The 24563-nt window shown below is 40.1% G+C and overlaps 1 protein-coding gene across 8 annotated transcripts in view; it reads left to right on the top strand.

Moving 5' to 3' along the window:
• The window catches only part of gab2 (GRB2-associated binding protein 2), a 352255-nt gene that overhangs the window by 200676 nt on the left and 127016 nt on the right, over positions 1 to 24563 (top strand). For 7 of the 8 annotated variants that reach the window (XM_041199286.1, XM_041199285.1, XM_041199288.1 and 4 more), the window contains one exon: positions 22820 to 23120. In XM_041199286.1, coding sequence (XP_041055220.1) covers positions 22820 to 23120 — 301 coding nt within the window. Of the gene's footprint in view, positions 1 to 16741; positions 16845 to 22819; positions 23121 to 24563 lie in introns of those variants that run through there. The other variant, XM_041199291.1, reaches the window with a different exon arrangement.

Below are 24563 nucleotides of genomic sequence, written 5' to 3'. Positions count from 1 at the left end.
TGTCTGCTAATCTCGGAAGTAAAAGTGAATTTTGATAACCAGTAAAAAGCAGCTCTCCAAATCCAAAATGAACACGAGCAATCCACTGAGTGTTGGCTTGCTGCACAGCCATTTAGTAAGGGAATGAAATTGTGAAAAGTTGCTGAAATCTGTTTAACAGAATTTAATAAATCTGTTTGGATAGAGTATTGGCTAACCAACAGAAAGCAGAGAGTCGGGATAAATGGATCTTTTTCTGGATGGCAAGCTGTAACTAGTGGGGTGCCACAGGGTTCAGTCCTTGGGCCCCAACTATTTATAATCTATATTAATGACTTGGATTCAGAGATAGAAGGTACTATAGCTAAATTTGCAGATGACACCAAAATAGGTGGGAAAGTAAGTTGCAATGAAGAAATAAGAAATTTACAAATGGATATGGACAGGTTAGGTGAATGGGCCAAAATTTGACAGATGGAGTTTAACGTGGATAAGTGTGAGGTTATCCATTTTGGTCGGAAGAATAAAGAGGCGACATGATTTAAATGGAGAAAAACTTCAGAACACTTCAGTGCAGAGGGATCTGGGTGTCCTTGTGCATGAATCGCTGAAAGCTAGTATGCAGGTACAGCAGGTAATAAGGAAGGGAATTGGAATTTTGGCTAAAGGAATAGAGTGTAAAAATAGGAAAGTGTTGTTGCAACTGTACAAGGCATTGGTGAGACCGCACCTGGAGCACTATGCACAGTTTTGGTCCCCTTACTTGAGGAAAGATGTGGTTGCACTGGAGGTGGTTCAGAGGAGGTTCACAAGATTGATTTTAGAGATGCGGAGATTGAGCAGTTTAGGCCTATACTCGCTAGAGTTTAGAAGGATGAGAGGAGATCTAATTGAGGTATATTAGATGTTAAAGGGGATAGACAAAGTAGAAGTGGAGCGGATGTTTCCCCTTGTGGGGCATTCTAGAATGAGAAGCCATAGTTTTAGGCTAAGGGGTGGTAGATTTAAATCAGAGATGAGGAGGAATCACTTTTCTCAAAGGGTCGTGAATCTGTGGAATTCACTACCTCAGAGTGCAGTGGATGCTGGGACGTTGAATAAATTTAAGGAGGAGATAGACAGATTTTTAATTAGTAATGGGTTGAAAGGTTATGGGGAGAGGGCAGGAAATTGGAGTTGAGGCCAAAATGAGATCAGCCATGATCATATTGAATGGCGGGGCAGGCTCGAGGGGCTGAATTGCCTACACCTGCTCCTAGTTCTTATGTTCAAAAAAGTGATGTTGGACCAGAATTTTATATTCAATAGAATAAATGACCCTAAAATATAGGCAGTTTGAATCTTTGTAACAATAGTTCCAATTTCAATCTGGACTGGGACTTGGGCAAGTGGGGAGTGGAGTGACAATCCCCCTTCCAATTCATGTCTCAGCAGTGTGAGGCCCAAGCAGTGTTGCCGGTCAACTGCCCACCTGAAACAGCTGTGGCAACTGGCCAGTGGGCACAGGCAGATTTTCAGGCAGCAGGAGGCCACCATCCAGCAGTCATCAGTACACATAAGCCTCAGGAATGGGGTTTCAGGATGTCACTATAGGCCAGGTGAGGGAAACGCCCAGAGCAAGGGTGCCCTAAACTTTCCTTGTGGTGCTTGGAGAAGTTTTGAATTGTCTTTCCTAGTCCTGGATTCTCTTCCCGCTGTCTTCACCAGGTGTAAGAGCCGTAAAGGCTTTCCTACTCAGACCAAAGTTAAAATTGCAGTCAGGGCCCCGATGGTATCATTGGACCCGGATTTGCATATTTAAAGAAGGAACCCACTCACCTCAGGTAGGTGCCCCTGCTGCCAGCTCAGAAGAGCAGATTAAAACTGAAGACAATTGGATCCTTACGGAATATTGATGGATAAATCACCTGGTTGATTTTCACTTCCTGCCTATCCAGATTTTCCCTGATGAGTTAAGTTAAATCACAATTAATTGTATCCAATTCAATGCTGCAGATACAGTGCACTGGCTAGTTGGACATAGGCACAGAGCAGGTAAATGGGGTTAAACTCAACAGGAAGAGGTATCACAGCATGAATGACCTCCTTTGATATTTTAAGGTCTGTGATCTATGATCTGTCACATTAATCCAGAGTTCTTCTGCATGGGGTACATTTAGAAAAAAATTTCTTTTTCTTTTAACCAACAAGTTTGTTGCCAATAAGAAATATATAAAATAACGAGAAATAACAAGATTAGTTAGTAACATTTTTTCCAATAATCTTTTAAAAGCTGCAAATGAAATTCTGCTGATACGTTCCCACTATGGGTCAATTTATAATGTAGTATAAAGAGAAAGGCGAGATTAAAAGCACAATAAACTGCAGGCAATTGGAGCACTGTGGAACTCACTTTTAAGCAGACCTATCCAAGTGTATTCATAGAATCATAGAATGGTTACAGCACGGAAAGAGGCCATTCAGCCCATTGCATTTGTGCCAACTCACTCAAAGAGCAACTCAGCTAGTCCTATCCCCACCCTTTCTCCATAGCCCTGCAATTTTTTTTCTCTTCTGATAATTATCCACTTGCCTTTTGAAAACCACAATTGAATCAGCTTGCGCCACATTATTAGGCAATGCATTCCAGATCTTAACCACTTGTGTAAAAATATTTTTCCTCATATCGCCATTAATTCTTTTACCATTCACCTTATACAAGTGTCCTTTGGTTCTCAATACCTTCCTCCAATGGGAAGCTTCTTTCTATCCACTCTATTCTGACTCCTCGTGATTTTAACACGCTCCTCTCGACCTTCTCTTTTCTAAGGAGAACAATCCCAACTTCGCCAATCTATTTGCAGAACTGAAGTCTCAAAGAGAAACCTTTAACTGTTAGAAATAAGTGGCTTAAAGATTGCAAATAAGGCTTACTTTCTCTGGAAATTAAGGATTACACTTTCTTAGTCATTATTTATTTGAAACAATTCCCATATTATATATACTCTTATTAAGCAGTGAAGGAAATTCAATTGCCACATTCTTTCTTGTTTTTTCACTCCTGATACAAGCATGCACAATTACGGTAGTCATCTGCAAGAATGAGAACAGAACAGTTATTGTCATAACAATTTGAAATCTTTTTTGAGCAGTATTTTCTTTTTTTCTGCCTTCTTCATTGCATCCTTCAACTAAGGAGGACTGTCAACAGCTCATAAAATCCTCTGGGAAAGCCGGCAGCAATTTCACTAAATAGTATTCAGTATTTATTAACATTTAAAAAGGCACAAGAGATTTCTTATGACAGAAACTTGATGCCCCTCCAACTTTCTTGCATTTTATTCCTTGTACACAGTACTGGACCTGAAAAGTAAAGATGGAAATATGATTGATGCACCATTAATATCTGGATCTTGCCATTATGAGAGTACGTAGGCCATAAAATGAAGATAATTGGAATCAAAAGAACTTTGATTGTAATTGCTTCAATGCAATTACAAAAAGTGAGATTTTAAATACATTGAATATTCCATCATTTTATGAATTATAGCGTTTCAATATTAGCTTCTCAAACCTGGCAGGACTGAGTCCAAGCACCCACAAAAAACCAAAAAACCCTATGTTTTTTAAGTGCTATTGAAAGCACCTTATTCAGTGGATTATCAATAACAATATTACGGGCCAGATTTTTGCAGAGTCCGATCGACTCTGGAGGCCCCTAAAAATGGTAGGGTAGGACCCTGTGCAGAAGTCCCGGTTTCTGGTCAATCCCATTTTTGCTGGCATGGAGAAGGGGTGGGGCATGAATCACATGGATGGAAAACCTGCACTCAGCAGGGTCATTTGAAATTAGTGCTGTGGCAAAGAGACTAATTTTCCCTGTTCCAAGGGCCTTAATCCACAGTGCAAGAGCCACAAATTTATGAAGGAGGCATGAACACTCTTGGAAGGTTGAATCTGGTCTGTTTAAGTGTCCCAACTGAAGTTAGTTAAATACACAGCCCTTTAAAAATGAAAAAAAAAACGGACTGCGGCTATTGGAGATAAAAAGAACACACCGGTTACTGGAATGCATCTGGTGTAGCTTTAAAAGCTGTTAGCTACCTGTCCCTACAGTTTCAATTGACACTTCCCAAGGGTTGTTATACAGCTGAACTTTATAAATGCTTGGCTGATTTTCAAAAGCTCCAAAGCCACTTATCTCAGCACAAAGACTGAGTTTTAAAGGGCTATTAAGGGATTAGTTGTCTTTGTAGTTAGTGAATAGATGTTTGTTTTTAACAAGAGATTAACCATTTGAGTTATTCTTTTTATAGTTTTCATAAGTGAGTGTTTTTTTTTAAATATTAAGTGTGTATGAGTAAGAGCTCTTTTAGATTGTTAGAAATGTAATTTCTTTTCATCTCCACATGGCACATGAGGTCTGCCCATAATGGACACTGGGTGTGTAGCTACGGAGGGGGCATGTGGGGGTGGGGGGCGGCGCTTGGTGGGGAGGTTGAGGAGAGCCTAACAGCCTTTTAAACAACTGGGCCAAAGACTAAGAGAATTGAGACAGGCCTTCTAACCAGCCAGTCTTGGCACTCACCCACATCTTAAAGTGCCAATCACTATTAGAGAGTTTTGTTTTTTTATAATTTTATTTATCAGTAAAGAGTCTAAATGAACAGCTAGTATCAATTTACTGCGGTTCAGAATGGAAGCACATTTTACACACACTAAAACAAGTAACTCATTGTACTGTCATGTTCAAGTTTTAAGTTCCTCATTACATCAATTAAGGTGATTGAATCTAGTGACTAGCATAATAGCCACTTTAATATGTCAACTATAATCTTTCATGTAATCCTCTTAATTCCCTCTGCAACTAATGGATCTGATTTGATTTACATTAGTATTGTTTTAGCTGTTCATCATTCCAGGGGTATCATTTTATTTATCTCAGTTAATTTCTTGCACCTGCAATTACAAGTTTGTTGCTAAGCTTCCCTTGGCATCATAAGCTACATAATACCATCCTATTTTTTTAATAACCGTGCTTGACAAATATTGACTTCCCTGATGTGCTGGGTGCTTCAGCAATTAATATACCCTGGAGCAGGGGGATGTGGGTTTATGGTCACAATTCTACACGCAGCAAGTCGCAAATTTTGGATGTACCATTAGTGATTTTCACCAGCATCAGCTGAGTGTTTCACCACATGGAAAGTTGGGAAATCAGAGTCTATTATGGTATGAGGTCTTTCACACACCTTGTGACAGAGACCTGGCAGAAGGTTGCTCAAAATGATGTGTTGTTAGGAGACAACATAAAAGTAGGAACTTGGATTTAAAAGCAAGCTCTTAAAAATACATTGATATCCAGTCACAATTTGATGTTACTTGGAATTGCATTGCATATACGGAAGGGAAACAGACCATTCAACCCAATTACTCCATGCTGCCATTTATGCTCCACATGAGCCTTCTCCCACCCGACTTCATCTAGCCCTATCTCCATATCTTTCTCAAAAACAGAATTACCTGGAAAAACTCAGCAGGTCTGGCAGCATCGGCGGAGAAGAAAAGAGTTGACGTTTTGAGTCCTCGTGACCCTTCGACAGAACTTGAGTTCGAGTCCAAGAAAGAGTTGAAATATAAGCTAGTTTAAGGTGTGTGGGGGGGGGGGGGTGCGGAGAGAGAGAGAAGTGGAGGGGGTTGGTGTGGTTGTAGGGACAAACAAGCAGTGATAGAAGCAGATCATCAAAAGATGTCAACAACAATAGAACAAAAGAACACATAGGTGTTAAAGTTGGTGATATTATCTAAACGAATCTGCTAATTAAGAATGGATGGTAGGGCACTCAAGGTATAGCTCTAGTGGGGGTGGGGAGAGCATAAAAGATTTTAAAATATTTAAAAATAATGGAAATAGAATAATGGTTATTTCAACTCTTTCTTGGACTCGAACTCAAGTTCTGTCGAAGGGTCATGAGGATTCGAAACGTCAACTCTTTTCTTCTCCGCCGATGCTGCCAGACCTGCTGAGTTTTTCCAGGTAATTCTGTTTTTGTTTTGGATTTCCAGCATCTGCAGTTTTTTTGTTTTTAATCCATATCTTTCTATTCCTTTCACCCTCATGTATGTATCGTAAAAGCATCTATGCAACTTATCTCTACTATTTCTTGTGGTAGAAAGTTCCACATTCTGATAACTCACTGGGCACAGAAGTTTCTCCTGAATGCCTTATTAAATTTATTATGACACGCTGCTGTGTTATAAGCTATCTTTTGATGATTTGGCAGGTAACAGCTTTACATCTCAACTATTGTGCATATAAACATAGCTGTTGGAAAATAATTGTTTACAACTTCCTGCATTTATATTTGGGCAGGTGCAACTATTTGTCTTGAATTTCTGTTCCCTTTAATAACACTCATTGGCTGTTATTGTAATAGATAAGTCACAGGTGTAGTTACCTCTGAACCACAATATTATCTGTTTTCTTTTTACATGTCAATGATTTGCTGTAATTGCAGGAAACATGTAGTAGATCAATATATGTTCATTTGCTCTTCATATCTTCCCATCATTTGCTACACACAATAAAAGTTCCATTAATGAGTATTCTGATACTAAATTCAAAGTTACAATTTTTTAATGATTTGGTGTTTTTTCATTCATTGTACAGAGTAGTGATAAATTACTGGAGTGGAATTTTATCTAACTGTAATTCCCCTCATGACATAACTTGAAAATTATGAGTCATTTGAACCTGTGGAGTAACTTTCACAGTCCCTGGTGTACTTTTATGCATTCAATCTAAACTGTGGGAATTGTTGCTGTTGCCAAGTAGGAGAGCATTGAAGGTTTTTGACTTCTGATCTCTAAACGGTTGTGTGTAAAATCTCCCATGAATGCTAAGGAACAAGAATGCATTATTCTTCATTGCAAGAGGATAAAGACACAAAGCAGTAGATTTGGACTATACCTATTAGCGTAAGACGGGTGAAAATGGATTGAAAATCCATTCTCTTCTCTCCCGATTTTTATTTCATACTTAGGAACATATGAAGGTACAAATTATGAGCAGGAGTAGGCCACTCAGGCCCTCAAGCCTGCTCTGCCATTCAATAAGATCATGGCTGATCTGATTGTAACCTGAATTCAACATTCCCACCTACCCCTGATATCTCTTATCCCCTTGCTTGACAAGAATTTATCTAGCTCTGCCTTCAAAATATTCAAAGACTCTGCTTCCACCGCCTTTTGTGGAAGAGAGTTCCAAAGACATTCTAACCTATGAGAAAAAAATATTCTCCTCATCTCTGCCTTAAACGGGCGATCCCTTATTTTTAAACAGTGACCCCGTGTTCTGGATTCTATCACTGGGAAACATCCTCTCCACATCCACCCTGACAGGACCCCTCATGATCTTTTATGTTTCAATTAAGTTGCCTCTTACTCTTCTAAACTCCAGCAGATACAAGCCTAGCCTGTCCAACCTTTCCTCAGAAGACAACACTCAAATTCCAGGTATTAGTCTAGTATACCTTCTGTGAACTGCTTCTAATGCATTTACACTTTTCCTTAAATAAGGAGAAAATATTGCACACAGTACTCCAGATGAGGTCTCATCAATGCCCTGTATAAACGACACACAAATTTTGTATTCAATTCCCCCCATAATAAATAATAACATTCTATTAGCTTTCCTAATTACTTGCTGTATCCACATACTAAGCTTTTGCAATTCATTCACTAGGACACCAGATACCTCTGCATCTCAGAGCTCTGCAATCTCTCATCATTTAACATGCTTCCTTTTCATTCTTCCTGCAAAAATGGACAATTTCACATTTGCCCACATGATACTCCATTTGCCAGATCTTTGCCCACTCACTTAATCTATGTATATCCCTTTTGTACCCTCCTCATGTCCTCTTCACAACTTACTTTCCTACCTATCTTTGTATCATCAGCAAATTTAGCAACCAGACCTTCGGTCCCTTCATCCAAGTCATTTATATAAATTGTAAATAGTTGAGGCCCCAGCACTGATCTCTTTGGTACATCTTGTTACATCTTGGACTCAGGGACTTGTCAGCCCGCAGCACCAACAATTTTCTCAGTACCATTTCCCTGGTAATTGTAATTTTCTTGAGTTCCTCCCTTCCATTTCCTGATTTACTGTTATTTCTGGGATGTTACTTGTATCCTCCATAGTGAAGACAGATGCAAAACACCTGTACAATTCATCTGCCGTCTCCTTCTTTTCCATTTTTAATTCCCTAGACTTATTTTCCATAGGACCAATGCTCAATTTGTTAACTCTTTTAAACACCTGTAGAAACTCTTACTATCTGTTTTTATATTTCTAGCTAGATTTCTCTCAGTCTTAATTTTTCCCTACTTATTAACCTTTGCATCATTCTCTGCTGTTTTTATATTCTGTCAAATCTTCTGACCTGCCAGCCATCCTTGCACAATTATATGCTTTTTCTTTAAGTTTGATATTATCTTTAACTTTTTTAGTTAACCATGAATGTTAGATGCTTTCTCATTGGAATGTATCTATTCGGTGTGTTCCACTGCATCTCTATTGACCTATCCCTTAAACTAATTTGCCAGCTCATTTGAGCTAGCTCTGCTTTCATGCCCTCATAATTGCCTTATTTACGTTTAAAGTACTAGCCTTGGACCCACTCTTCTCTCCCTCAAACTGAATGTAAAATTCAATCATATTATAATTGCTGCTACCTAGAGGAGCCTTCACTATGAGTTCATTCATTAATCCTATCTAGTATAGCCTGCTGTCTGGTTGGCTCCAGAATGTGCCATTCTAAAAAACTATCCTGAAAACATTCTGTGAACTCCTCATCTAGGCTACCTTTGTTCATCTGATTTTTCCAATCTATATGTAAATGAACCCCACCCCTCCCCCCCGCCACCATGATTATCACCGTACCTTTCTGAAAAACTCCTATTAGTTTTTCCTTTAGCCTCCATCCTACCATGTTGGTATTGTTAGGGGGCCAGTGCACTACTATCACAAGTGACTTCTTATCATTTATCACTTTTCATTTCTCATCTCTACCTAAACCATTTCTATATCCAGTTTCTTGAACCAAGGTCATCCCTCTCTAATGTGCTTAAACCATCATTAGTTAACAAAGCCACCCCTCCACCTTTTCCTAGTATCCTGTCCTTCCTAAATGTATGTATCCTTCAATGTTCAGGTCCCAATCTGTCATCCTGTCGCCATGTCTCTGTAAAGGCTATCTTTATTTCTATTATTTCTATTTGCGCTATCAGTTCATCTGTTTTGTTTCAAATGCTACGTGCATTCAGATACAGAGCCCTTTGGTTTTGTCTTTTATTACTTTTGTAACCTCTAGCCTTATCTGCTGATTTACTCCTAGATTTGTGCTCTTTCTCCCTTTCTGTCATGGTCCATTTATCCTTTCCCATATTAATACGTTTCTCTCTTGTCTTTTCCGAACTCTTTGATTTACAATATCTTCCCCAATCTGATCCCTTGTCCCCACTATTTCATTAAAATTCCTCTCTATTTCCCTCTATTTCTTTTGAAGTCAGCGAAGATGAAAATCGGGAATGATGTAAAATGAGCTGTTGACTCACTACCACCCATTTTTTGACACTATTCACCAAGTCCAGATTAACTCTATACTGTCTACTACACTAGCAGAAGCTGTACATGTATGTTGGAAGGCCATGAGGAATCAGGGCAGATATTTTCATGGACTGATCAGCCAGCAATAAATGCAGCAAAAATTAATGATTTCTTTCCGCACCCCTATTAAATTGCAGGGGATACAATGGCTTGCACTTACACCCTTCACATTAGAACACCTTGATTTAGTTATCCCCTCAACCCCTCCAAGAAATGAGAAAATTGAAAAGAAAAATGTAGTTAAATAAGCCACCCTGTCTTCTGTGGTGAAGGCTCAGACATACATCAGTATGGGCATTAAAAAGGCTGTAAATGTTCCTGCATCCAGCAGACGTCTTGTGCAGGAGATAGAAAACCTCATGTGGAAAGATGGAAGTTGTAATCTCCATGTTTTGATTGTGCTAGTAAATATCTCCCTCTCTTTCTCCATCCCTCTTTCTCTGCAAACACCATTGACACCATTCCCCCAAAGCTGTCTCTTGCTCTGCAGCACAAGAAAAACCTGCAAATCCCCCAGTCCGATGGGGTGGGAAGAGGAAACACCTAGAGATACTATGGCAACTGAATATGTTAAGCAAAATACTGTGGATGCTGGAAATCTAAAATAAAAACAGAAAATACTGACAATACTCAGCAGGTCTGGCAACACCTGTGGAGAGAGAAAGAGTTGCCATTTCAGGATTGACTGTGACCTTCAGAACTGGGAGAAGTTAGAAATATATTGGTTATGAGCAAGTGAAATGGGGGACAAAAGGGGTGAGAGCAAGAGAGATTAAATGACAAAAGGGTGTAAGGCATAAGACCAAAAGGAATGGCAATGGGACAAGTAAAGAAATCAAAGATGTCAAAAGGAAGTGTGAATGGCAGAATCTCGAACAGCTGCTGTTGAAAAGGAAAAAATAGAGAAATGAAAGAGAGGAAAAAATCAAACCAGGAAAGAAAAGGGAAACAAAGTGGGGCAGAAGTTAGAATCTAACATTGTTGAACTCAATGTTGAGAGAGTCCAGAAGGCTGTAAAGTGCCCAGTCAAAAGATGAAGTGCTGTTCTTTGAACTTGTGCTGTGCTTCATTGGAACACTGTAGCTAGCCAAGGACACGAAGATCAGAATGGGAGCAAGGCGGAAAATTAAAATGACAAGTGACAGAAAGTTCTCGGGCACGTTTGCGGACTGAACCGAGGTATTTGGCAAAACGGTCACCCAGTCTACGTTTCATCTTCCCAATCTACAGGAGACCACTTCATACAATATTCAATATTGAAAGTAATTATGTACAAGTAAATCATTGTTTCAGCTGGAAAGTGTGTTTTTAATAGTTAGAAGGGAGGTTGTAAAAATGCAGGTGGTGCATTTGCATGGAGAAGTGAATTTTTTTCTTTTATTCGTTCATGGGACATGAACGTCGCTGGCTAGGCCAGCATTTATTGCCATTTCCTAATTGCCCTTGTTCAGAGGATATTTAGAAGTCAACCACATTGCTGTGGGTCTAGAATCACATGTAGACCAGAGCAGGTAAGGAGAGCAGCTTTTCTTGCCTGAAGGACATTAGTGAAGTAAATGGGTTTTTACAACCATGCTTTCGTGGTCAGCATTTGACTTTTTAACTCCAGATTTTTATTGAATTCAAATTCCACCATCTGCTGTGGTGAGATTCAAACCCAGGTCCCCAGAGCATTACTCTGGATTACGAAACCAGCGACAATACCACTACGCCATCGCCTCCCCTCAATGGGATGGGGGTGAGCTGTTGGGGGTGACTGAGGAGTGGAATGGGATGTCAGAGAGGGAATGGTTCCTTTGGAATGCTGAAAGGGGAGTTGAGAGGAAGATATGTTTGATGGTGGCATCCCGCTGGAGGTGATGAAAATGATGGAAGATGATTAAATAAATGTGAACGATGGTGGTGGTGGGAAGTGAGGACAAGAAAAACCCTCTCATGGTTTTGGGAGGAGGGGGAAGGGTGAGAGCAGAAGTGTGAGAAATAGAACATGGTGGAGGGAATCTTGGTTGAGAAAAAAGGAAGACATATTGGAATTGCCAGTAGGGAAGGTTGTATCATCCAAACAAGTGCAAGAGAGACAGAAATTATAAGATTTAAATAGCCCATACAATAAGCAGAGTTCATTGAAGTTCAAGGTAGCTGTGGGAATCAGTGGACCATAGTGAATGGAGTTGAAAGAGCAGTTGTTCAAGGTGAGAACAAGTTCAGCCAGGTGGAGGAGGGCAGGGTGAGGAGGGTGGTGGTGAATAGGAATTGGTTGTGTCTCTGATTAAAAAGAGAAAGGATGACTATATTAATGCCACTGGTGGATCTTTGTTGTACATGACAGACACTGACTATTTGGCTGTTTTAGCCATGTTCTATTTTTATACAAATTTTTGCACAAATTTCCAATAAAACAACAGAGAGCCACACCCAGCAGCAAGACCCCTCTAGGTACATGCTATTTGCTATTTATAAATGATAAATAGTTGGAAGATCAGTGCAGCACATTTGATATGCACTGCTAACAGTTGAGGTCCAACAAGTGGAGCAAATCCTGAAAATGAATACTACTTCAGATACAATCAACAAACTGAAAGTCTCACACCAAGATTAAGTGTTGGCAGCTCTGATATAAATAAGCTGGTTCCCCTGATTATGTACATATACAGTCACTGTAGGTGGTCTCACACTCATACAAACAAATGAAGAGGACAGGAAAATACCATATGATCCCTTAAACCTGTCCTATACAATAATGGCCCAACTAGGCTTCATGATTCCCAATGTTTGGTCCCACTTGTAGTCATGTGTCCTCAGGACATCTCAAATGCTTTACAGTCAATGAATTGCTTTTGAAAGTGTAGTCACTGTCATAATATGGGAAACACAACAGCCAATTTGTGCACAGCAAACTCCCACAAACAGCAAGACAATATTGACAAAATATTCTGTTTTAGTGATGTTGGTTGAAGGATAGATTTTGGCCAGGACACAGTGGAGAACTCCCCTGACTGAACCAACAGGGTCTTGAGTTAGCCAAGAGACCAATACCTCTGATATATTTCTGATAAGAAATAAGGAGGGAGAAGATTAAATATGAGGGTAAACTAGCCAGTAATATAAAAGAAGATCGCAAGAGTTTTTTTAGATATATTAAGGGTAAGAGAGAGGCAAAAGTAGACATTGGGCTGCTGGAAAATGACGCTGGAGAAGTAGTAGTGGGGAACAAAGAAATGGCGGAGGAACTGAATAGGTATTTTGCATCAGTCTTCACAGTGGAACACACGAGTGACATCCCCGAAGTTCAAGGGAGTCGGGGGGCAGAGGTGAGTATGGTGGCCATTACCAAGGAGAAGGTGCTAGGAAAACTGAAAGGTCTGAAAGTGAATAAATCACCTGGACCAGATGGATTACACCCCAAAGTTCTGAAGGAGATAGCTGAAGAGATAGTGAAAGCGTTAGTGGTGATCTGTCAGGGAGGGTCAGGGTCCCAGAGGACTGGAAAATCGCTAATGTAATCCCCCCCCCCCCCCCCCCCCCCCCCCCCCCCCCCGTTTAAGAAGGGAGTGAGGCCAAAGACGGGAAATTACAGGCCGATTAGCCTGACCTCGGTGGTTGGTAAGATTTTAGAGTCCATTATTAAGGATGAGATTTCCGAATACTTGGAAGTGCATGGTAAATTCGGGCAAAGTCAGCATGGTTTCATCTGTTAGAATTCTTTGAGGAGGTAACGAGTAGGTTAGACAAAGGAGAGCCAATGGATGTTATCTACTTGGACTTCCAGAAGGCCTTTGACAAGGTGCTGCACAGGAGGCTGCTTAGTAAGATAAGAGCCCATGGTGTTAGAGGCAAGGTATTAGCATGGATAGAAGATTGGCTGTCTGGCAGGAGGCAGAGAATGGGGATAAGGGGGTCCTTCTCAGGATGGCGACCGGTGACTAGTGGAGTTCCGCAGGGGTCAGTGTTGGGACCACAACTTTTCACTTTATACATTAATGATCTAGATGAAGGAACTGAGGGCATCCTGGCTAGGTTTGCAGATGATACAAGGGTAGGTGGAGGGACAGGTTGTATTGTGAAGGCAGGGAGGCTGCAGAAGGGTTTAGACAGGTTAGGAGAATGGGCAAAGAAGTGGCAGATGGAATACAATGTGGGGAAGTGTGAGGTCATGCACTTTGGTAGGAAGAATAGAGGCATGAACTATTTTCTAAGTGGGGAGAGAATTCAGAAATCTGGAATGCAAAGGGACTTGGGAGTCCTAGTCCAGTATTCTCTTAAGGTTAACTTGCATGTTGAGTCCGTAGTTAGGTAGGCAAATGCAATGTTGGCATTTATTTCAAGAGGACTAGAATATAAAAGCAGGAATGTGCTGCTGAGACTTGATAAGACTCTAGTCAGACTACATTTAGAATATTGTGAGCAATTTTGGGCCCGGTATCTCAGAAAGGATGTGCTGGCCCTGGAGAGGGCCCAGAGGAGGTTCACGAGAATGATCCCAGGAATGAAAGGCTTCAAATATGAGGACTCTGGGTCTATACTCGATGGAGTTTAGAATGATGAGGGGGGATCTGATTGAAACTTACAGAATACTGAAAGGTCTGGATAGAGTGGACGTGGGGAAGATGTTTCCATTAGTAGGAGAGACTAGGACCCGAGGGCACAGCCTCAGAGTAAAGGGAAGACCTTTTAGAACAGAGATGAGGAGAAACTTCTTTAGCCAGAGAGTGGTGAATCTATGGAATTCATTGCTACAGAAGGCTGTGGAGGCCAGGTCATTGAGTGTATTTAAGACCGAGATAGATAGGTTCTTGATTGGTAAGGGGATCAAAGGTTACGGGGAGAAGGCGGGAAAATGGGGTTGAGAAACTTATCAGCCATGATTGAATGGCGGAGCAGATTCGATGGGCCGATTGGCCTAATTTCTGCTCCTATGTCTATGGTCTTATGATATTATAGCACTCCCTCAATACATCACTGCCAACCTAGACTTTATGCTCAAGTCTCTGGAGTGGGATTTGAACCCACAACCTACTGACTCAGACAAGAGTGCTAGCACTGAGCTATGGTAGTTTTGTCTTCTGACCCCACTTGTGGTGGAGCAAGATCCAGAGATTTTATATGGCTTATCTCCAGTATGTCACAATAATATCATACAAGTGAATGACACATGTAGAAGTTAAAATAAAACAGGCCATTTGGTCCATCTCATTGATGTCAGAATTTACGTTCCATATGAGCAAATACCTTTAAGATAGTTGCTCACATGAAATTGGAACTGATATACTTTACCAGTGTAATTGAAAGGGATCCTCAACAATACCTGTACTGTGTTGCATAGTATTTATTGCAGGAATGTGTCTGCCAGTAAAGTGGAAAATGTTTTCTATGCCTGCTATGATAAATGACTTTAAAACAGTCTTGTCACACTCAATGGTCATTTGAATATGACAGAACAAAATGCTTTTATGGCACTATATTTGTACTGTTGTCTTTCTCATTGCTTTTTGCCTGCATATATGTACAATTGATAAATTTCTGTGGAATTTCACAAATACATTAACAAGGAGCTATAATCTTCCCAATTGTCCACGAGCCCTGTGAGCACCTGTAGTTTTTGGAGATCTACACTCTAATGGGAATTTAGGACTCTTAGAATCTCATGAAATTCATACATTGGCAACTGGAATTCTTTTGAAACCAATTGAGAATCTAAGGTGCAAATATGTCATATTTGATTTATTCAATCGTTTTAAATTCTATGATGTCACCAAAATCAAATTGGCATTTTTCAGTTATCAGTCCAGCATTGAATGCATGTAAATGTTAAAGAAGACTTGTAAGTGTAAATTCACCATTCCCCACTGTCCCAAAGTAGATCCACATTTTAAAGACATTAGTCGGAAATTTTGTGCCCCTGGGGGGAGCTTGGAATGCATGAGTATACACTTTAGTCTTGCACAAGGATGTTTTCAGTGCAATAATGGAGGCATGTGGGCAACACTCTTCCATTTATTGCTGAAGAATTGAAGGTACTACTGCAGGTAGTGCATCAGACAAGGATGTTCCTTTTAGGGGCTGAAGGCCACTTCCCAAGAAAAGCACAGGTGTCACTTGCACGAAGGAAGGTCACTGATTTATGTCAATGCTGTTACACAGGTCTCTGATAACAGGTTAAGTTTGCTGCTATCAAATAAGGTAAACGTGCTTATTACTTTTACACATATATCTTGTCTTTCCCATCAACCATGAGCCTAAGCTGGGTGCTGCTGCACTCTCTGGGTGATACTGTTTGTAGCATTGTACACAATAATTGCCCCTTTCAAAAAGCCTTTGATTTAAATAGTGCCTTTCACAATCTCAGGAGGTCCCAAAGAGCTTTATAACCAATCAAGTGCTTTTGTGGTGTACTCACTGTCAATTGTGCCTTAGTCTGGGGTGCTTTTTCTGGAAGGTGGAGGTGGTGGTATCTAAGCCATGGGACTCATCTGATGGGGGACATTTCAGTTGGATCAACAGCCATAAAAGCAGAAGCTAGCCCTGCTCTACTAAAATACATCCACTGAGTTTAGTTCACCTTCAAATGTTGTGAGCGCTATGGACTGTCACCCTGCAAATACATTGCATATTGTTCACTGCCATGCAAAATTATGTCTCTATGGTCAGATACCACTTGAATAATAATTCTGTTCAAACTCTTTCCATTCTTAAGAACCCCTGGTGGCCTTAGAAAAAGCCCTAATGGGTGCCACATTTAACATTCTGAACTGGATAAATCAATATACCATCTGAATTCTTTTTGGGTGGCACATACAATTTGTTTAAGTGGTGGCCCCTTTAATATTTTTGCAGAACTGCTTAAATGGGCTGACTTGCATGAAGCCTGTGTAAGAACTTCTGTGCAATCGCGCAGCTTCGAAGGGACATTTAGTGCAACCCCCTTCCACTTTGCAAAAGCAACTTGGCCTGTCCATTTGATGACCCCTTTCCATAAAACAAGTGATGAAGGCATTGCCCATTGCAAACATAGCATTTGTCATTTGACTGATAGAGAGACTTTTTGATTTGTTAGGTATCTCCTGGAATGAAAGCACCCTACAACATAAAAGCTTTCTTGTGGTTAACCTCTGTACTATAAGAATGAGGAATCTCTGATCCAGATATTCTTTGTAGGCTATTATGCAGCCAGCCCATTTCTCCCTCAACCGCCTCTGAAGTAGAGTTATTAAAGGTATGTTACACAGGCGAGCCTGAGATTTTTATGACCTCTGTCTAATCTGCAGGAAATACAATTAAAGTAGAGTAAATTTGGGGCTTTGTCAATCTCCACCTCATTTCAATGTAGTTCCCATAACCAGTGAGCTACAAATCAGGGTGCATGAACTAGTGGTTTTGGAATTTTAAACAGAACTGAGTTGTGCTCATAGCTACTTTACATCTGAGTATCCACAAACTTGTGCACCAAAGCCCATTTGTCCGAAGCAGTCCACATCCCCGTGTCAGAAAGGCAAGTTTCCATCAATTACACCCATCGGGGGCGTTCACCACATTGCACCCAGGACTTGGTGCACAGACACCAATGATCATGTAAATCCTGCATTAATCACCTTACCTTCCGTGAACAGAAGTTAGGTGAAGCCTGGCCCAAGTTCATTTCTCCTGCTGCCGCTGCAATTACTTTGAATTTCGACTAATTTAAACTGAATTTAGTCAATTACAGCTACACAGAACATACCCCAGTGGCTTCATTTTGTACTATTAGGGTGTTCAGTTGAAAGAGTTAATGTGTGGGACTATAGAAATAGTACCACCGGCAAGATAATTTAAGAGGAGACACATGACTAAAAGTCAAGAAGAAAGCTTATGGCTTACACTGAGCAATACCTGTAGTCTGTATATCCAAATATAGTTATATTCATCCAATAAACCAGTTATTGTTCAGAAATATCTATGACTCTTCAATCATTCCTTAGCCAGTTACAACCAACATACAATATGGTGGCAGCTGTGAAGGACCCTGAAATCTTCGAAAATCAACTTTTTCAAAAAAAAACTTTGCAAGTCTGACCTGGATAAAGGTGCCAAAAATTGAAGACTTCGGTGAGACAGTTGAAAATATCCAAAAGAGCTCCAGAGAAGACATGGAGGCAGAGAGGCAGAAAAAAATCAACTGTTTAGCTCACTAAGGGTTACACCATAGCACATGGTGGTCTGTGAAAAATCCCGATCCAGCAGCAGAGCCAAAGAACCTAGTAATGATTGAGGAAGGGTGAGCAAACCTTGAATAAGGCTCAAAATCTTCAAATTAATAGCACAATAAGCAGGCAGCACTGGGCAAAGTCCTTTTCTAGTGAGCACAGGTTTCCAGACTCCCTGCAGTCTGGGTCCGAGGTCAGCATCATTACACGTGGCAACTGCAAGGCAGCAATTTTTGAAAAAAATTCAGCTCTTTAAACACAATTCTCCAGCAGATTGAAAACAGTGAACAGAGCTTAATAGTAACTTCCAGCAATTAGTTTTAAAACTGGGAAGTTTAGAAACAATTACCAAAAAAGGGTAGGTGACCGCAAAGGGTATCAATGAAAGGCTGATCAGCGTGGGAAAACTCCATTACTGCAACCAAAGTTTAAAAAAATCAAGGTAAACCTCCTGAAAGCTTAAAACAGCTATGTATTCCAATCCACCTTTCCAGTCCAATTTGGGCATGTGGAAGCATCAGATCAAACACAAAATCTCTCCCTCCAGAGTGCCTAATTGTAAGATTCGGAATCACATCCAGATTGGACAATAAGTCTGAGGCTGAACAAGTCAATGCCCCTTTGTACTATACTGGGGCAATTGCTGATGAAATAGCAAGACAAAGCATTAATGAAACATCAGAAAAATTTAAAGAAGTCTTAAAAGTCTTTGATAGTTTAATTTATGGAGTAGCAAAGATATTGGAAAAAGCCAAATTTAACAAAAGTGTCCAGAAACTAGTGAGCCAGTGGATGCCTTTATCAATAACCTATATCAACCGGCTGCAAATATGATAGTCTTAAAACTGAGTTGATATGAGACCGCATTGTAGTTGGGGTTACCGATGGCACCCTATCTGACCTACTGCAATCCAAAGAAGACTTAACTTTGGAGAAGGCAATACAGTTGGTGAGACAAACAGAGGTCCATAAACAAAACAGAGCTATACTCAGAGGAGAAGACAAACCATGGCTCAGAAAACCCCCAATGATGGTACAGCTTATTAGACAAAAGAATTTCTAAGACACTCTCGGGAAGGAGACACCGTAAGGAATAAAAGTTCAAGAAAAGACCCATTAAACCATACCAGTGCTGTGGCACCAAAAAGCTCCAGTGCAGAATGCTTTCATTGTAAGAGGGTTGGACACTTTGGAAAGATGCACAGAACTAATAACTCTAGAAACACAAAAGGATAACAAAGAATCTTTGCACACAAGGTATTAAGGAAATTGAGGATTCCCAACAACAAAAGGAACAACAGTGTCTCCTAGGTGAGATCAAAGACCCCAGACACATATTCTTGAATGCTGATATTTTTGTCAATGGTCATACCACTAATTTTAAATTGGACACAGGAGCAAGTCTTGTCCGACAACAAAACATGGCTAATAACGCATTGGCTGAGGAAAAAGGAAAACCAGTCATATGGTCCAAGAGGGATCAAGCTGCAAGTCATAGGCATGTTGCAAACATCGCTCCAATACAAGAACAAACAGGTACTGGAAACGTTATATGTTATTCACAATCAGGAGATTTCTCTTCTGAGCTGAAACGCCTTTGTAGACCTCCAACCTCATCCAGACAACAGAGGATGGCAATCAACAGACAGTCATTGTTCATACCAAACCTAGGCCTCTCAAACTGTCCAAATGCATTGAAGATTGGGATTTCAGTGCTGATTTTTTTGACACTCTTCATAGGGGTCAATAGTCCAGCCCTTTTCAAGGAAGATGTCCAGGAGACAGAGAGTATATTTGTTATTACCAAAGAGGTGATGAACCAATTGGACCAATGAGCACCTGAGTATGACCAGGATCCTTCCTTACTCTGACTTGCTGAGCTAGTGGAAGATGAAACTCGGGCGATACAATACACTGGTACAAAATCACATTAATCCAATGGTGGATTAAAGTGCATCCAGCAAAAGCAGTAGTCCAGGATGCAAGCTGTCAAACAAGTCCAGAACTGGAGACAGAACCGAACCTGACAATGTCCACTTCTTCCACATTGGAAGATACTGACCTTACGGCTACACCAGGCTTACTGGAATTTGAGGGAAGGCAAGGTGTTGATTAAATGCCTTCCTCAGAGCTTCCTGTCCTGCATAAACAATTATTTCCAGAGACAGTCATCCAGGACTACCCAACAGTTCATGAACAAGATGCTACAAGGAGGTATCACTCTAAAAATAAAGAAAGATGGACTAAAATGTCAAAAGGAACCTGAGTCAACTCAACAGACAAGGTTAAGGAACATAGGAAACAAAAATCCAATCATGAGAGAGAAACATCAGATCGATAGGTATACCAGTAAGGAGAGGAAAAAGAGGATCACATCTAGATCCAGCTAAGAGAACCATCTATTATTTTGGAAAAACCAGATGTGAAGAGACAAACTGACAATGCACCAGATACTGCAACTCTTAACAAAGACCAACCAAGTCAAAGGGAGACTACCGATCTTCCAAGTGTGGTGAGAACAGCTCTGGGAAAGTCGTGAAACCTCCAGACTGCTTGAATCTATGAAGTCAGAGACATGGGGGAGATGGGGCAGTAAATAAAATATATTTGGACAAAGACTAGGGAGGGATATATAATATTAGAGTGTGTTCAGGGTTGAAAGGATTAATGTATGGGACTGAAGAAACAGTACCGCCCACATGATGATGTAAGATACAGACAGATAACTAAGAGTTGAGAGGAGAGCTCATGGCTTAGACTCAGTAACACCTGTAGTCTGTAGATCTATATATAGTTACATTCATCCAATAAACTAGTTATTTTTCAGACATATCTATGTCTCCACAATCATTCCTCAGCCAGTCACAATCAACATACAACGTGATCTGAGATGGGACCTTATAACACAATCGGTTATTGGTCAAATGTCTTATGTACCAAGGGCAGATCAAAATAGCCAATTGGAGATAACAAGTAAGACCAGGAGAATTGATCAGTTAGTTGATTGCTCAATTCCTGCCAATCCCACTGGAGAATGCCCTGCTGCAGTCACATATCGATTACACTGCCTGATTAATGGGAGATTTTACATTTGGGCTCATACTAATGATGTTTTCGTGGGAAGTTATGCATAACTTCACCTAGCCAATGCTGCCACATTGTCCATTTATGGGCAACTGGGAGTGAGTTAGTCATGAGTTCATCAATTCATAATTGTCACCAAGGTAGTGCGGAGAAAGGTTGGGAGAAATGTCTTTATGCAAAGGATTGGAAACGTTATTAAAATATGGAATACCTTGCCACATGGAAGTAGTTGAGGGTCAAACTAGTGTTTTTTTTAAAGAGATAAACAGATAAATATTTGAAACAAAGGAAGATACAGGACAACAGGGAAAAAGCAGAGGAATAGCATTTGTTTTGACTTGGCCAAGCAAAAAGCTGGCACAGCAACAATAGGATTTTGGTTCTGTAAACTTCTACAGTGCTAAAGTAGGTTCATTAAATATGAATATGCTACCTCTAATCATGTCCACATTATATAATGAATCAAACAGACTTTAAGGGTAAATGTGGGCGCTTTTAAGACTTTGTGAATGTCTTCAATATTTGGACAGTATAATTCCCAGAGAAGATGATACTTTTTATTTTATTCTAGAAATGTGAAAATATTTTTGCCAATGGTCATGATTCCACCTCATTCTCAGGCAATGAATTTCAGATCCTAAACACTCGCCACATAAAAAAGTTTTTCCTTGTGTCACCTTCGTTTCTCCCTAATTGGTGTCCTCTGGTTCTCAACCTTTCTGCTAATGACTGCAGTCTCTCACTATCTACTCTGTTACACCCCTCATCATTTTGAACACCTATATCAAATGTCCTTTCAACCTTCTCCAAGAACACTTCCAGCTTCACCAATTTGTCTACATAGCCGAGGCTCTTCATCATTCTCGTAACTTTTTTTGTACCCTGTCTAATGCATTCCCATCCTTCCTACCACAAAAATTCCAAAGGGGGCTGAATCAGTGTTTGAGAAAGATTCATCAGAACTTTCTTGCTTTTATACTCTGACTATTTATAAAACCCAGGGTCCCGTATGTCTTATTAACCATTTTCTCAAGCTGCCCTGCCACTTCAATGAATTGTGCTTGTATATCTCCCAGGCCCTTCTGCCTGTGCATCCCCTTTAGAATTGTACCCTTTATTTTATGTTACCCCTCCTCGCCATTCCTACCAAAATGTATCATTGCGCGCTTCTGTGTATTAAATTTAATTTGACATGTGTCTGCCCATTCCATCGGTCTGTCTGTCTTGTTGAAGTCTATCATTATCCTCCTCTCAGTTCACAATTCTTCCAAGTTTTGTGTCATCCACAAATTTTGAAATTGTGCCCTGCAGACCCAAGTCAAGGTCATTAATATGGGTCAAGAAAAGCAGTGGTCCTAATACTGACTTCTGGAGAACCACACTATATACATTCCTCCTGTCTGAGGAACAATCATTCACCATAACTCTTTCTTTTAATACAATCTCCCCATGCCATGTATCCTTTGCTTTTGTTCCTTGAACAAATCCTTTCTCAAACCTGTGCCTATGTAGTGGCCAGTTTCTGAACCAATACCTACCCCGCTCTGGTTGGTCACCAGAAGGTACAGGACCACATATTGACCAGATCATCCCTTCTAATTTTCAGTTACCCAATAGAAAGGTATCACCACTTTACTTGGTACCTAATTTATAGAATATGGCTCAGTGGAAAATCAAACCTCTGATCTCCCATCACATGACATTATGGATCAGAGTTCCATCTTTGGTTTGCACATCAGTTAAGCAGTTTTAATCTGGTTTCAAATACACATAATATAAAAAGAACTGAAAACGCCTTGGAATGTTTTGAACAATGTGTAATGAGAAACCTAACTAGATTAAAGAAGCCGATGATGGAAATGAATAGAAATCATATTGCAATGTGTACCTCCTTAACTGTTCCTGTATCAAATTCATTTCTTAGACCTGGAAGAAGCGTTGGTTCATTCTGCGTAGTGGACGGATGAGTGGAGACCCTGATGTCCTGGAGTACTACAAGAATGATCATTCCAAAAAACCAATCCGTGTGATTGATCTTCATTTCTGTGAACAAGTTGATGCAGGACTAACATTCAAAAAGAAAGAATTTCAAGACAGCTTTGTGTTTGACATCAAGACAATTGACCGTACATTTTATCTGGTGGCAGAGACTGAGGAAGAAATGAACAAGTGGGTCCGATCAATCTGCCAGATCTGTGGATTCAATCAATCTGATGAGAATGCAGGTATCAAAATACACAATATTAAAATCTTTCAATATAGCACTTTCTAGCTGTATAGCATTGCCTCTGTTTTCCATTTAGCAGTTACGTTTTTGCTTCTTGGTTTTAACACGTCAGGTAGCAACAAATGCACCAGAACAGCAAAATTATTTATTTTTATGAGAGTACAATTATGTTTCCAATAGTTCCTGGACAATTATCGTAATAGTTAGTTACAAAGTAAAGTTAATTCTGAGAGGATTTCCATTTCACTTAAAATGCACAAGGAGGATTTAGCAAATGTTATGAACAGAACAACTAGGCCAACTGAAAATCTAAAACAGAACACGGTGGAAACACATTGCAGGCCTGAGAAGAAGACAGCATTTTGGGTTGAAACCTCGAATGTATTTTCTCTTATCAGATGCCAACGGGGCAACATTTTCAGTTTTCTCTTCATGAGTAGGGAACTGGGTGACATATTGGGTTTACACACAGCTTGTTCACCTCTGGGATGTAGCTATGAATCCAGACCCCTCAACCCAGTTTAAAGGGGGTATGGGAGAACAATTTTAAACAAGCATTGACTGGCTCAGAAGTCTTAAAGTAGAACCAAAAAAAATCTCTTTAATTTTCTGAGCTCGAAACTAAAGCATGCTATTAATAAAGTACAAGGACTTTTGTTCTGCCAATTGTACTTTACCTGACCCTGATGTGACTAACGATTAGATGAGGTGAAACAATTGGTTGGAGTTTTTGATTCCAAGCATTGACTTCCTTCACTTTCGTGAAGAAAAAATTCACCCAATCTTTTTTGAACTTCATCAGTGACCTCCACTGTCAGATACATTAGAGACAATAAGTTAATTAATAATAGAAATGTTGCAATTCAACATTTAGCCCTCTTATGATGCATTTGTGTTGCTGATTTAATGCAATGGAATTGATAACCACTGCTAATCTAATTGGTTTACACTGGTGCCTCTATAGGCAATGCTATCAGAAAATGTCTAAGGGACAGACACACCATCCGTGGTTAACGAAAAAAGTTAAAGATAGTATCAAACTTAACGATAAAGGACATAATTGTGCAAAGACATGTGGCAGGTCAAAAGATTGGACAGAATATAAGGAACAGCAAAGAGTCCCTGAAAGACTGATCAGGAGGGAAAAACTTAGAGTATGAGAGAAAGCTAGCCAGAAATATAAAAACCGAGTTTTTATAAATATTTAAAAAAGAAAAGAGCTAACAAAGTGAGCGTTGGTCCCAAGTGAGTCTGGAGAAGTGATAATGGAAAACAAGGAGATGGCAGGTGAATTGAATAGGTATTTTGCATTAGCTTTCTCTATAGAGGATACAAGTAACATCCCAGAAGCAGCTATAAACAGGAAATAGAAGGGCGGGAGGAACTCAGGAAAATCACAGCCACCAAAGAAGCCGTACTGAGTAAACTGTTGGAGCTGTGA

The sequence above is a fragment of the Carcharodon carcharias genome, chromosome 11 (genome assembly GCF_017639515.1).
Source record: "Carcharodon carcharias isolate sCarCar2 chromosome 11, sCarCar2.pri, whole genome shotgun sequence".
Classification (NCBI taxonomy): Eukaryota; Metazoa; Chordata; class Chondrichthyes; order Lamniformes; family Lamnidae; genus Carcharodon; species Carcharodon carcharias.
Note: the sequence above shows the minus strand (reverse complement) of the source record. Positions and strands in the feature narration are given on the sequence as shown.